At 41.9% G+C, this 14,054-nt stretch overlaps 1 protein-coding gene across 1 annotated transcript in view; it reads left to right on the top strand.

Moving 5' to 3' along the window:
* The window catches only part of LOC120024103 (ATPase family AAA domain-containing protein 2B-like), a 137,293-nt gene that overhangs the window by 35,385 nt on the left and 87,854 nt on the right, over nt 1–14,054 (top strand). The window contains exons 10-17 of the mRNA XM_038968241.1: nt 1,219–1,446; nt 1,678–1,852; nt 6,402–6,490; nt 6,632–6,791; nt 10,183–10,273; nt 10,381–10,492; nt 10,751–10,950; nt 12,748–12,889. Of these exons, the coding sequence (XP_038824169.1) occupies nt 1,219–1,446; nt 1,678–1,852; nt 6,402–6,490; nt 6,632–6,791; nt 10,183–10,273; nt 10,381–10,492; nt 10,751–10,950; nt 12,748–12,889 (1,197 nt within the window). The remainder of the gene's footprint in view (nt 1–1,218; nt 1,447–1,677; nt 1,853–6,401; nt 6,491–6,631; nt 6,792–10,182; nt 10,274–10,380; nt 10,493–10,750; nt 10,951–12,747; nt 12,890–14,054) is intronic.

Genomic DNA, 14,054 nt, shown 5'->3' on the forward strand with positions numbered 1-14,054 from the left:
ATCAGAGGCAGCTGTAAATCGTTGTCCCTGATTGAGAATCATACTTTTTGTATCTCGTGTTGTATCTCGTGTCTGTATTCGGGTCGTTTCTCTTTTGTCATTTTGTTTCGTTAGTGTTCCGTTTATTTGGTTAATAAATAATCATGGACACAAACCACTCCGCATATTGGTCTGATCCTTCTCGCCTCTCGTCCGAGGAGGAGGATTACGCCGACCGTTACAGAAATGCATATGATGCAGCTTTCAATTTGAAGGCGATCGATCTGGCTGTTGGAAAAGGAAATAGAGCTGCTGCACGGGAGCTTGGCCTTAATGAGTCGATGATAAGACGTTGGAAACAGCAGCGTGAGAAACTGACTCAGACAACAAAAGCTTTCAGAGGAAAGAAAAGCAGATGGCCCGAACTAGAAAATGAGGCATGGATGACAAGTGGGGAGAAATCCTTCACTAAAACGGGCCGCATGCGAAGAGCAACTTATGGTCAAGTCTGCCAGTGGGTCCTGACAGCGTGGAGCATTGTCAAAAAAAATAAAAAAATCCACTATCATCAACGGGTTTCGAAAGGCTGGACTGCTGCGTATTGAAGAGGGCAGCATGAGCTCAGCGGGGAATTTGCCTCCGGATGAAAGTGACGAGAGCGACAATGAAAACGATCCAACATCGGATGAAGCAATTCTGAGGCTATTCAACTCCGACACCAAAGGAGATGACTTCAGTGGTTTCAGTGCACAGGAGGAAGATAGTGACCAATGACTTTCTTGGTAGGCTACTGTTTACTGCTATTTTTTAAAATTTGTTACAAGCCGTGTTTCGTTAAAGCCTATTTATTTTTGTTACAAGCCGTGTTTCGTTTAAAGGCCTATTTATTTTTGTTACAAGCCGTGTTTCCTTTAAAGGCTGTGTAAAGTTCATTTGTTTCAATGTACCGGTAGGCACCTGCGGCTTATAGACATGTGCGGCTTATTTATGTACAAAATAAATATTTTTTTTAAATTCAGTGGGTGCGGCTTATATTCAGGTGCGCTTAATAGTCCAGCAATTACGGTAGATACAATTTATTAATGGCTTTTCACTAGGTAAAATCACTTTCCGTTCACCACTTGTCCTGTATAGCACATTAGCTTCACTTCAAACCCGGTGATACATGGCAGCCGTTATGCAACTGAAAGCTCACCACACAATGACTCTTATCTTTATCACCTGTATTTATTTGTAAAGATGTCTGCCTTTGAACCTGCGAGCAGAGGACCTGGCCAGTGGGGTGCTGAGGGACAGGGCCAAGGTGGGAGCTAGCCTCGCTGATGTGGACCCCATGAATCTGGACATCTCAGTGAAGTTTGACAGCGTAGGAGGGCTGTCCAACCACATCCAGTCTCTGAAGGAGATGGTGGTCTTCCCTCTACTCTATCCAGAAGTCTTCGAAAGGTTCAAGATACAGCCCCCGAGGTAAAGACCAAAGTCACCTGGAAACGCAGATTAATTCATGTTCAGACATATCAAGCATGTATCCTCTTTTGTTTGCAATTTAGAAATGTGTTATTTAATTACAACCAGACAGATGAGGAAAAACAATTTAGCATTTTTTGCATCATGGTCACAATGTAGTTCCAAGGTCAATAAAAAACAGATTGTCTTTGCTTTAAACTTATTTACCTCTCACTCGCTCCTCTCCCACAGAGGGTGTCTATTCTACGGCCCACCAGGTACAGGGAAGACCCTTGTAGCACGGGCTTTGGCCAACGAGTGTAGTCAAGGAGACAAAAAGGTGTCTTTCTTCATGAGGAAGGGAGCCGACTGCCTCAGCAAGTGGGTCGGCGAATCAGAACGACAGCTACGCCTACTTTTTGACCAGGTGAGCATGAGTAGGGCTTGCGGTGACAGTGTTACCGCCACACCCGCAGTCATGAGTCATGATTAGGGCTGTTACGGTGACCGTATTACTGCAACACCGGCGGTCATGAGTCATAACCGCTGTCAAATAACACGTGATCGTTTAGTCACGGTAACTAGGCTTCTCCAAGCTCGGATGCTGCTGATGGTTATTAGTAGCCAAACTTGCTAACTGCCTGGTACTCAGCACTTTATTGTCCCTCGAATCACTCTGACATCAATGCAAATGGTTTATAATATAAAATCAAACACTTCATGAGAGCCCAGGAGCTCATGTTGCGCAGCATTTCTGTAGGCTATGCAACTGCGTAGAGTTTTTTTAATGGCCTCTATAAAAAATAGGAGGATCCCATCAGCTTTATATAGGCTAGGCCTGCTATATTTATTGATCAACTTTCCTAATATTAAGCACATTGCTTTGCTTTACAACAGGACGATAGCCTACCTGGCTGGCATGAAAATGAACCACGGGAAAAGCGTTCTCCATTCGCTATTTAAGTCCGTAGCTGACATGTTTTTTTCCCCCCATGCTCCTGTTCTGAGACAGGTGCATGATAATGGTCCATTCTGAATCAAAACTAATTTCACACACATTATTTTAAGAGCTGTATCACAACCGGTCGTGATTGGGAGTCCCATAGGGCGGCGCACAATTGGCCCAGCATCATCCGTGGTAGGCCGTCATTGTAAATAATAATTTGTTCTTAGCTGACTTGCCTAGTTAAATAAAGGTTAAGTAAAAATGATTTAGTATATGTAAAGACAACATTAAATGAAGAATATCCTGCTGTGTGACATTAGCCTATCACTTGTGTGTGATGTATTATCACTTGTGGATGATGCCCAGCATGTGCAGTTTTGTGACTTTTTCAAATCATAGTAGCACACCTCATGTAGCCTTGCCCATAGGCCTATATGTTTTGATACGATTTATATCACAACTAAAGTCACCAAATAGGCTCTACACCGTTTGTAAAGCTTAACTGGCATACATACGCGGTGCCTGAGGTAAGTTTGGGGAAGATCATTTTCACCATAAAAATGCATCTTTATTATAAAAAGTGTTTTCCCGCTAATTGATTGCATTTTGGAACATTTGTGCTTATAGCCTATTGCCGTATGTGCAGTGCTGCGCTTATAATGTGAAGAAATAGCCAGTTGATCAATATTTTAAGCTAAATGTTCTGATCTGTTGCATCAGCCTCATTGCTTTTAAAAGTTTTTTTGAGGCGAGTATTCATTTGGGATCTATTGCATCCCACAACTGTCCCAGACTATGTTTGGAATATTTATTTATTGCACAGAAGGACAAGTAGAATAGAATTGGTCAACCTTTGTACTATGGGGGATAGTAGATTAAAACAGGCCAGTGATTCTCCTGTTCATCTTGTTGGCTGACGAAAAGTAAATGTGGACAGTTCTAATATCTTCAATATGCGCCTCGGAATTCGATATGAAGTGCGTGCGCATTTGCATCCCCGATGTCTCTCTTCACTTATAGCCTTAGCTGAGATGCCTGTGAGAAGATCTGATCACATGACGCGCATTGGCTAATAAGAATTGAGATAGCTGAGAGTGCCCTGTGAGTGAGTTTTTTTGGAGCACGGCAGCCGGGAGAAGGGAATTATTATATTCAGCCCAAGGGCAAAATGGCCTCTTTGGCCACAAAAGGCATGGATTTTTTTAGGGGGCGTTATGGCCACACAAGGGGGATGCCGCCAGGAAATTCGAGGCCTGGTGAGAATCTTATCAAGTGCTTGTCAAATTTTGAATGAGAGACTGGCCTGCACAAGAAACATATCAGAGCTCATGCCTTTAATGCAACTTCTTTCAAATCCTCATTCGTCGCATCATGCAGCCTTAGAATGTATAAAAAATCTAAACATATAGCCCAACGTTTGTATTACAACTGAAGTTGCTAAATTAAGCATTTACCGCTCAACACAGAATAGCCGCATGTGCGCACTTCCTTGGAAATCGCTTGGAGAAAATATTTAATATTATTCAGGTATGTTCAATTGTATTCTTCATACTATAAAATAACACTAAATAATGCCACGGAATTCTAAGCAAATCTTGTCTGCTAAATGAACTAGTGTAGCCCACAGCCATATGGCATAGCCATATCAGAGCCTAACATAAGGACAAGTCAGAGTATGCTATCCTTGAACACTAGCACTTTGTCACACCTGCAATAACATCTGCTAAATATGTGTATGTGACCAATAAAAATGTGATTTGATTTGTTCTTCTGAAATAGGCTATGTTTTCTTCACATCATGTTTCTTTAGACCTGTCTAACAGGCTGACTACACCGCTCGTGTCGCGTGCGCAAGCGTTGCAAAATAAATTTAGAAATATATATTATTCAATTATTGCACCCATTCTGCTCGCTTGCGTGCGTCTGAGTTGTCAAAGGCTAAAATAGAAGTCAGTTCTATTTGTGACGCAGATCGTGGTGCAAGTCCTGCCTCTCCCATCTCCTCATTGGTTTATAGAAGCAGGTACCATTAGGCTGTTAATGGCCTGGTACTCAGGGCTCTAGTGTCCTTCTAACCACTCTGACGTCAATGCAAATGCAATCGAATATCACATCAAACACTTCTCATCAAAACAGTATCGTGCTTTTAAAACTCACCTCATTGATCAATTTGAAGAAAAGTTCAACAGGTTGAAATTGAGTGGAAAACATGGTCGTTGTGGATGTTGTTTCAAAGCCTAACACACCGAAATGGACAGCGCTTTCTAGGGTGATGATTAATTCAATATGTTCATATGCATATTAGAGCTTACGCATAGGCCTATATATGAGCCCAAGCCACCACCCCCCAAAAAAGATAACTAAATGAAAAGGATTGGGTCCTTATACAGTGCATTCGGAAAGTATTCAGACCCCTTTTCCACATTTTTCGAAAATGTATTAAATCGATTTTTCCCCCCCTGATCAATCTACACACAATACCCGATAATGGCAAAGCAAAAACTGTTTGTTTTTTTAGCAAAAAAAAAGGAATTATGACATTAAAATAATTATTCAGACCCTTTACTCAGTACTTTGTTGAAGCATCTTTGGCAGTGATTACAGCCTCGAGTCTTCTAGGGTATGACGCTACAAGCTTGTCACACCTGTATTAGGGGAGTTTCTCACATTCTTCTCTGCAGATCCTCTCAAGCTCTGTCAGGTTGGATGGGGAGCGTCGCTGGACAGCTATTTTCAGGTCTCCAGAGATGTTCGATTGGGTTCAAGTCCGGGCTCTGGCTGGGCCATTTCAGAGACTTGCCCCGTAGCCACTACTACTTTGATTGGTAGAGTGCTGCAGAGATAGTTGTCCTTCTGGAAGGTTCTATCATCTCCACAGTTGAACTCTGGAGCTCTGTCAGAGACCATCGGGTTCTTGATCACCTCTCTGAACAAGGCCCTTTTTCCCCGATTGTTCAGTTTGGCCGGGCGGCCAGCTTTAGGAAGAGTCTTGGTGGTTCTAGACTTCTTCCGTTTAAGAATGATGGAGGACATTGTGTTCTTGGGGACCTTCAATGCTGCAGACATTTGTTGGTACTCTTCCCCAGATCTGTGCCTCGACACAATCCTGTCTCGGAACTTTATGGACAATTCCTTTGACCTCATGGCTTGGTTCTTGCTCTGACATGCACTGTGCCTTTCCAAATCATGTCCAATCAATTTAATTTCACCACAGGTGGACTCCAATCAAGTTGTAGAAACATCAAGGATGATCAATCAAAACAGGATGCACCTGAGCTCAATTTTGAGTCTCATAGCAAAGGGTCTGAATACCTACTTAAGGTATTTCTGTTATTTATTTGGAATACATTTTTAAATGTAAATCTAACGTATTGGACCTTTTTCAAATGATAACTTTTACGCTCAACATCGCCACTTCATATGCGCACTCACTCCGGAATGGAAAAAATATACTTTCTATTTTATTCAGCTAAGTTCAATTATATTCTTCTTACTATAACATCATGTAATATTAAAATAATGGCACGGGACTTATGAGCCTATCTTGTCTGCTAAATGAACAAGCATGGCGCATTGCCAGATATCATACAGTAGGCCAACTCGTATTCTGTTCTTCCAAAGTACTTTTTCTTCATATCATGTTTCTTTAGAACTGCCTAAAATAAATAATGCATTAATTGTGATGGTACACATTAAATAGATTTATTAGGCTTTTTAAATTGCAGATGTTCCAAAGGCGCGCATGCGTAGAGGCCTGGAGACGCTAAATGTTTTTGTTAAGTCAATTACTGTGAGACCAGCAGTCTTTTGCATGACAATAACCGCCTGACAAAATGTTATGACCGCCACAGCCCTAGGCACGAGCCAAGGCTTATCAGTTGGACAGTGTCAGGTAAGGTATTTAATAAATAATTCCCTATCTGTTTATATTGTGCTTACTTGGTCCAGTTGCCATCCAGAATACTCTGTGTTCAGGCTAGCTTATGCTCCTCTAGCCCAGACTTATGTTGTGTGTTCTGCTCTCTTCCAGGCGTACCTGATGAGGCCCTCCATAATCTTCTTTGATGAAATAGACGGGCTGGCCCCAGTGCGCTCCAGCAGACAGGACCAGATACATAGGTACTATATGAACTTGGAGTATCTGTTAGACATCTCCATTTGATGATGGTCTCTGACAATCAATAATGAATGTGAGTGATCAGTTTTTAGTAATGGTTTGACCATACTCTCTCCCTATCCCTCTCTCCTTCCCTTCTTTAGCTCCATAGTGTCCACTCTGCTGGCGTTGATGGATGGTCTGGACAGCCGAGGGGAAATCGTGGTGATCGGTGCTACCAATAGGCTGGACTCCATAGACCCTGCTCTACGGAGGCCTGGACGCTTTGACAGGGAGTTCCTCTTCAACCTGCCTGACAAGAAGGTGAGGAAGTTGCAATTATGTATAGGATTATGGCACGATGAATACACTATGAAATACATTGTTGGTACTTGTTTTATACTGTAATCTTAATAATTTAAGTCTGGCTGTCATAGTATACTGAACAAAAATATAAACGCAACTCAACAATTTCAACGATTTTACTGAGTTACAGTTCATGGAAGAAAATCAGTAAATTTAAATACATTTGGTAAGCCATCATTTATGGATTTCACATGACTGGGCAGTGGCGCAGCCATGTGTGGGCCAGTGGCGCAGCCATAGGCCCACCCACTGGGGAGCCAGGTCCAGTCAATCAGAATGAGTTTCTCTACAAAAGGGCTTTATTACAGACAGAAATACTCCTCAGACAGTCCTGCAGGTGAAGAAGCCAGATGTGGAGGTCCTGGGCTGTCATGGTTTGAGGTCGACCGATTAATCGGAAAGGACGATTTTAATTAGGGCCGATTTCAAGTTTTCGTAACAATCGGAAATCGGTATTATTATTATTATTTTTTTACACCTTTATTTAATTGTTATTTAACTAGGCAAGTCAGTTAAGAACACATTCTTATTTTCAATGACGGCCTAGGAACGGTGGGTTAACTGCCTTGTTCAGGGGCAAAGCGACAGATTTTTACCTTGTCAGCTCGGGGGATTCAATCTTGCAACCTTACAGTTAACTAGTCCAACGCTCTAACCACCTGATTACATTGCACTCCACGAGGAGCTTGCCTGTTACACGAATGCAGTAAGCCAAGGTAAGTTGCTAGCTAGCATTAAACTTATCTTATAAAAAACAATCAATCAATCATAATCACTAGTTAACTACACATGGTTGATGATATTACTAGTTTATCTAGCGTGTCCTGCGTTGCATATAATTGATGCGGTGTGTATCGTTTCTCCAATGTGTACCTAACCATAAACATCAATGCCTTTCTTAAAATCAATACACAGAAGTATATATTTTTAAACATGCATATTTAGCTAAAAGAAATCCAGGTTAGCAGGCAATATTAACCAGGTGAAATTGTGTCACTTCTCTTGCACGCAGAGTCAGTGTATATGCAACAATTTGGGCCGCCTAATTTGCCAGAACTTTACGTAATTATGACATAACATTGAAGGTTGTGAAATGTAACAGGAATATTTAGACTTATGGATGCCACCCGTTAGATAAAATATGGAACGGTTTTGTATTTCACTGAAAGAGTAAACGTCTTGTTTTCGAGATGATAGTTTCCGGATTCGACCATATTAATGACCTAAGGCTCGTATTTCTGTGTGTTATGTTATAACTAAGTCTATGATTTGATAGAGCAGTCTGACTGAGCGGTGGTAGGCAGCAGCAGGCCTGTAAGCATTCATTCAAACAGCACTTTAGTGTGTTTTGCCAGCAGCTCTTCGTTGTGCTTCAAGCATTGCGCTGTTTATGACTTCAAGCCTATCAACTCCCAAGATTAGGCTGGTGTAACCGATGTGAAATGGCTAGCTAGTTAGCGGGGTGCGCGCTAATAGCGTTTCAAATGTCACTCGCTCTGAGACTTGGAGTGGTTGTTCTCCTTGCTCTGCATGGGTAACGCTGCTTCGAGGGTGGCTGTTGTCGATGTGTTCCTGGTTCGAGCCCAGGTAGGAGTGAGGAGAGGGTCGGAAGCTACACTGTTACACTGGCAATACTAAAGTGCCTATAAGAACATCCAATAGTCAAAGGTATATGAAATACAAATCGTATAGAGAGAGAGAGTCCTATAATTCCTATAACAACTACAACCTAAAACTTCTTACCTGGGAATATTGAAGACTCATGTTAAAAGGAACCACCAGCTTTCATATGTTCTCATGTTTTGAGCAAGGAACTTAAACGTTAGCTTTCTTACATGGCACATATTGCACTTTTACTTTCTTCTCCAACACTTAGTTTTTGCATTATTTAAACCAAATTGAACATGTTTCATCATTTATTTGAGGCTAAATTGATTTTATTGATGTATTATATTAAGTTAAAATAAGTGTTCATTCAGTATTGTTGTAATTGTCATTATTACAAATAAATTTAAAAAAGTGGCCGACTAATCGGTATCGGCTTTTTTGGTCCTCCAATAATCGGTATCGGCGTTGAAAAATCATAATCGGTCGACCTCTAGTCGTGGTTATACGTGGTCTGTGGTTGTGAGGCCAGTTGGATATACTGCCAAATTCTCTAAAATGACGGCGGCGGCTTATGGTAGAGAAATTAACATGTAATTCTCTGCCAACAGCTCTGGTGGACATTCCTGCAGTCAGCATGCTAATTGCACGCTCTCTCAAAACTTGAGACATCTGTGGCATTGTTGTGTGTTAAAACTGCACATTTTAGAGTGGCCTTTTATTTCCCCCAGCACAAGGTGCACCTGTGTAATGATCATGCTGTTTAATCAGCTTCTTGATATGGCACACCTGTCAGGTGGATGGATTATCTTGGCAAATAAGAAATGCTCACTAACAAGGATGTAAACAAATTTGTACACATAATTGGACAGAAATAAGCTTTTTGCGTATGAAACATTTCTGGGATTTTTTTAAATCTTGGCTCATGAAACATGGGACCAACACTTTACATGTTGTTTATATTTTTGTTCAGTATATGTTTTTGGAGTTTTATCCTTTCAGTGTGTGTTCCAGCCGCTCCTGTGCGTCTGGGTGAGCGTGTACAACACACATTAGTCCCAGCCTAGTGGTTTGTCTGCATGTGTCAGTCAAAGCCCAGTTGTGTGTGTGTGTGTGTGGGTTTGTCAGTCCCAGCCCAGCTACTTGTGTAGTCCAACCCCAGTGGTGTGTGTTTGTGAGTGACTGACTGTGTGCGAGTCCCAGCCTAGCGGTGCATAGCAATCCCCTCTACCCGTTGAGCTGTCTAATTGGTTGACTCCTGTCGTTTGCCCTCACAGTGAGATTCTGAATAATCAAAGCCCAGTCTGTTTGCTTCTGTCAGCAGAGAGACACACAAATACAGAGACACTCAGCCGGCAGACCTCAGCAGAGAGAGACCTTGCTGATCAGAAACCCACTGTGGTGTGAGGGTAGCCTAGTGGTTAGAGCGTTGGTCTAGTAACTGAAAGGTTGCAAGTTCAAATCCCCGAGCTGACAAGGTACAAATCTGTCGTTCTGCCCCTGAACAAGGCAGTTAACCCACTGTTCCTAGGCCGTCATTGTAAAATAAGAATTTGTTCTTAACTGACTTGTCCAATTTGTAAGTCGCTCTGGATAAGAGCGTCTGCTAAATGACTTAAATGTGTGAGCAGGGTCGATTTTTTTTTTATAGACATATTTTTCTTTTTCTCTCCATCCCTATATTTCTCTCGCTCTTTGTCTGTCGGTGTTGTCTGTCTCTCTCTCTCTTTGTATTATTCTCTAGGCCCGAAGACAAATCCTTGAGATCCACACGCGGGACTGGAATCCTAGACTGGCTGAACAGTTTGTAAATGAGCTGGCTGAGAAATGTGTCGGTAGGAGACAAACTCACATTTTATTAACGTTTACAACTACAACATTTTATGTTTAGTCTACTTCTTTTTCGGTTTATTCATTTAACCCCTCCACTCCCCTGTTCCAGGTTACTGTGGCGCAGACATCAAAGCACTTTGCACAGAGGCGACCCTGGTGGCACTGCGGCGTTGCTACCCCCAGATCTACGGCAGCAGTGTTAAGCTGCAGCTGGATGTCAGGTAACCAAGGAGAAGGAAACTGAAAGAATAACAAAAACATAGTAATAGACTGGAATCAATTGTCTTGTCTGTATGGGGTGAATCCTAACTTCCATTTAAGTTACAATTCATGCAGTCTCTCCCATTGACATCAAAGCATGACTAAGTGAAAATTTGATTTAAGTGGCGGTTAGAGTTAGCCTTTAAATGTGTTTAATATGTGGACACTAAATTTCCCTTTTGGATCAAGTATTGATCAATCTTATCTGTGTCCAACAGTACCATCGTGCTGGGGCCTGGGGACTTCAGCCATGCTCTGCGGACCATCGTCCCAGCTTCCCAGAGAGCCCAGGCTCCTCCAGGCCGAGCCCTGGCCCCCAACATACGCCCCCTACTAGCAAACACACTGGCCACGGTGCTGGAGGTCCTGCTCCGAGTCTTCCCCCACGCAGAAACACAGCACAGGGAAAGTAGAGGAGGTAATATGTTTATCTTTCTTCTTTTGCCTCTCTCTCCCTCTCTTTCCTGGTAGCTAGGGTCACAATTAGCTCTTTTTTCCCTAGGATTTATTCAAACAACAATGGGTAGGCAAAGCAGGTTTTCGAAAAGTTCGTTCGAAGTATTGGTAGAAACTTTCATCAGGCACTGTTTGAATGAACACTTTCTGAAGCCTTTTACAAAAACCTTCCCAGTTAAATGTTGACTGCGAAGTAGGCCTACCTGGCAGAATATCATGATTTGTATCATCGCGGGGCATTTGTTTAGCAAACTCTGCCATCACATGTAGCCTACATTGTACAGTAAAAAAACACCGCTAGCCAAACACAACGGCCTCTTGCTAGGTGTGTCGTTGAATTAAAGGGCAACTGCACCCTCCATCTTTTTATTTATTCTTCCCAGACCTCAAAAGTGGGCTCCTGATTTGGTTGAAGCATTGTTGTGGACTTAGAACATCCCATTTGTGTAGTTTTTCTATAAGAAAAGTGTGATTTTTTTTTTTTTTTGTTTGTTTTTTTGAGTGAAAACTTGATAAAATAGGGAAACCTGGAGAAACTAAACGGGGAACACGTAATTTACCAGAAGATCGAACAGATTTTATAGGGCCCTACAACTGTCGACTTACTGTTTGTAATCGCTAACAATAACAACCTTTTTGAGATTGCGGCAAGGTTGTATTTTGTAATTTTTTCCCTCCAACAATTAATGGAAATATGATATTGTCAAGTTAAAATGTAATTACTTACTTACGTTGGTCATTATCGGCTATAGCAGGGTTCCCCAATAGGCATCCAGTGCGCAATTTTTATTTTCAGAGCTAAATTAATAAGTATACTGGCCCAACACCCATTGTATCCATCTCTGTGTGTCTCTCTCTCTTTGTCTGTCCTCTCTCATTGTTATTATTTATTTTTTAAATCGTTTTCATTGTTGGATGTATGACTGCAAAATCACCAGGAAATCAGCTCTGTGTGATTTTAATTTTGGAAATCTGTTCCCAAGGATTCCCATGCATAAATAGAGGCATATGTGATCACATCTCAATGTAGGCTAATCAAGGGTTGAAATTATTTGGTTTTCGTCAAATACTATATCTGTTTGGGATTCTTGCCGTCAAGTTGCAGTTTACAAATGATTTCAAACTATGTTCCCCCCGACCATTCGCTCAAGGAAAAATCGTCCCACAGATGAATGTAATTCGGGACCCCTGGGCTATATCCATCTTGCTCAGCCCGCTAAATTACATTTAAATTATGTGTGCATCATCTGCTTTCCCGGGCCAGTAATCTTTTCATTCGGGCCAGTATCTTTCAGTTGGCACTGGCCTGGTGTGCCACTGGCAAATTTTCCTGAATGTCAAGCACTGCAAGGGCATGCTAATTTAAGATGTTTAGTCATTATTAGCCTGGTTCTGTATGGAATGCAGGTATATTATGGGACACAGGTCAGGTCATTATTGGTGTTTAGTGGCAAAACATTGGTGCCGTCAACTGAAAAAGTTGGTAGCACCAGTGGAAAAAGTTACTCTAGAACCCTGTTAAGACATTTAGGGAGGAAGGTGTGCTATCTCCCTAATAAACCATGATGTCTCCTCTAACACTAGAGCTTTCTCTAGCCTTTATTCTTGCTGGAAAGGCCTGTTAATTAGGCCATGCCTAGGCCTATATGCATTTTGATCTATTACCTCCATATTTTTGTATGTCTCAACATCATTTTATTTCACACACACTTTGTCTGACTGACAGTATTTCCTCCTGTCCTTCCTTACTCCGAGCTAGACGTTGACAATCACCTGCTAGAGGAGGTCAGTGAAGAGGAGACGGATGGAGCAGCTCCCTCCATCTACAACCTCCAGCCGGGATCCCCAAAGACACACACACATCCCTCTACGGCACACACACCCTTCCTACACTTCACCATGTGAGTCTGACTACAGAACACGCAGCTAGCCTCTACCACGTGTTTTAATGCCACCTTATGGCAACAGGTAGAATGACAGTCAAACCACAATTCACTCCTGTCATTAATATATATATATTTGTTTTTGTCCGCTCAGATTTTTACCTTGTCAGCTCGGGGATTCGATCCAGCAACTTTTCGGTTACTGTCCCAACGCTCTAACCACTAGGCTACCTGCCGCCCCCAATACAGGCCAGGGAAGATTAATGTTCTCTATTTTATTCAAGTCGATCTAAGAGGCACTTTATCTTATAGACGGCTAATATGTTCAAAGATGATTAGTGTTTCACGGTATACTGGAACTTGTGTACTTTTTCAATATTAGAACATGAAAAACGGTTCAGTACTAGAATCTTTGTTACTTTCGGTACTTCTGTCATGTGTCTCACGTTGTATAAAGATTGAGAGGATCAAGTCTATCAACGTCGCTGGTGTCCTCTTTATAGCACGAGCTCACCGTGCATGCCTATTGCCTGCTCCACTTACTCATTGCTAGAGCCAGCTATAGACCAGGGATGGGTGTGCCGCGTCCCCCCTTTTGAAGGCCCTCGGATTAAAAATACATAAATTAGGAACTGTCGGTCTCAATTTACTGTTGCGTGTTAGAATAGTACAATACACAAGGTTCAATATTGAAATTTGGTTGTTGATCAGCAGTTTTTGTCAGTCACTGATGGTCACTCAATTAGCCCATGTCAGCTAACATTTTTTAGATTGGTAAATTAGTCTTGTGAAAATTAGTCTTGCGTCCAGCTATCTAAACTTGTAGTAATCATGGTCGTATTACCCGCCGGGGGCCCCCATTAATTTTGTTAGTCAGTCCAACTCAGATATCATATTAAAAACTGAAAACATTTCTCCCCTCCCTATTGAAAAATGTGTAGAATTGCAGGAAATTAACTGTAAAACAGTAAATTTTTCTCCACCAATGGCTAAATATATATAAACTTGTTTTAAACCTGCAAAGGTTTGCTTTACGTCCCATGCAAACATTTGTAGAATTGCACAAAATTAACTCTTAACTGGGTATGCAGACCTACGAGCAACTGAGGCCCCTCATGATCAGTTCAGATTTCTTGTGGCCCCCACCCCCATCAAAGTTACCCATCCCTGCTCTAGACTGTCC

This window comes from Salvelinus namaycush, chromosome 29, assembly GCF_016432855.1.
Source record: "Salvelinus namaycush isolate Seneca chromosome 29, SaNama_1.0, whole genome shotgun sequence".
Lineage (NCBI taxonomy): Eukaryota > Metazoa > Chordata > Actinopteri > Salmoniformes > Salmonidae > Salvelinus > Salvelinus namaycush.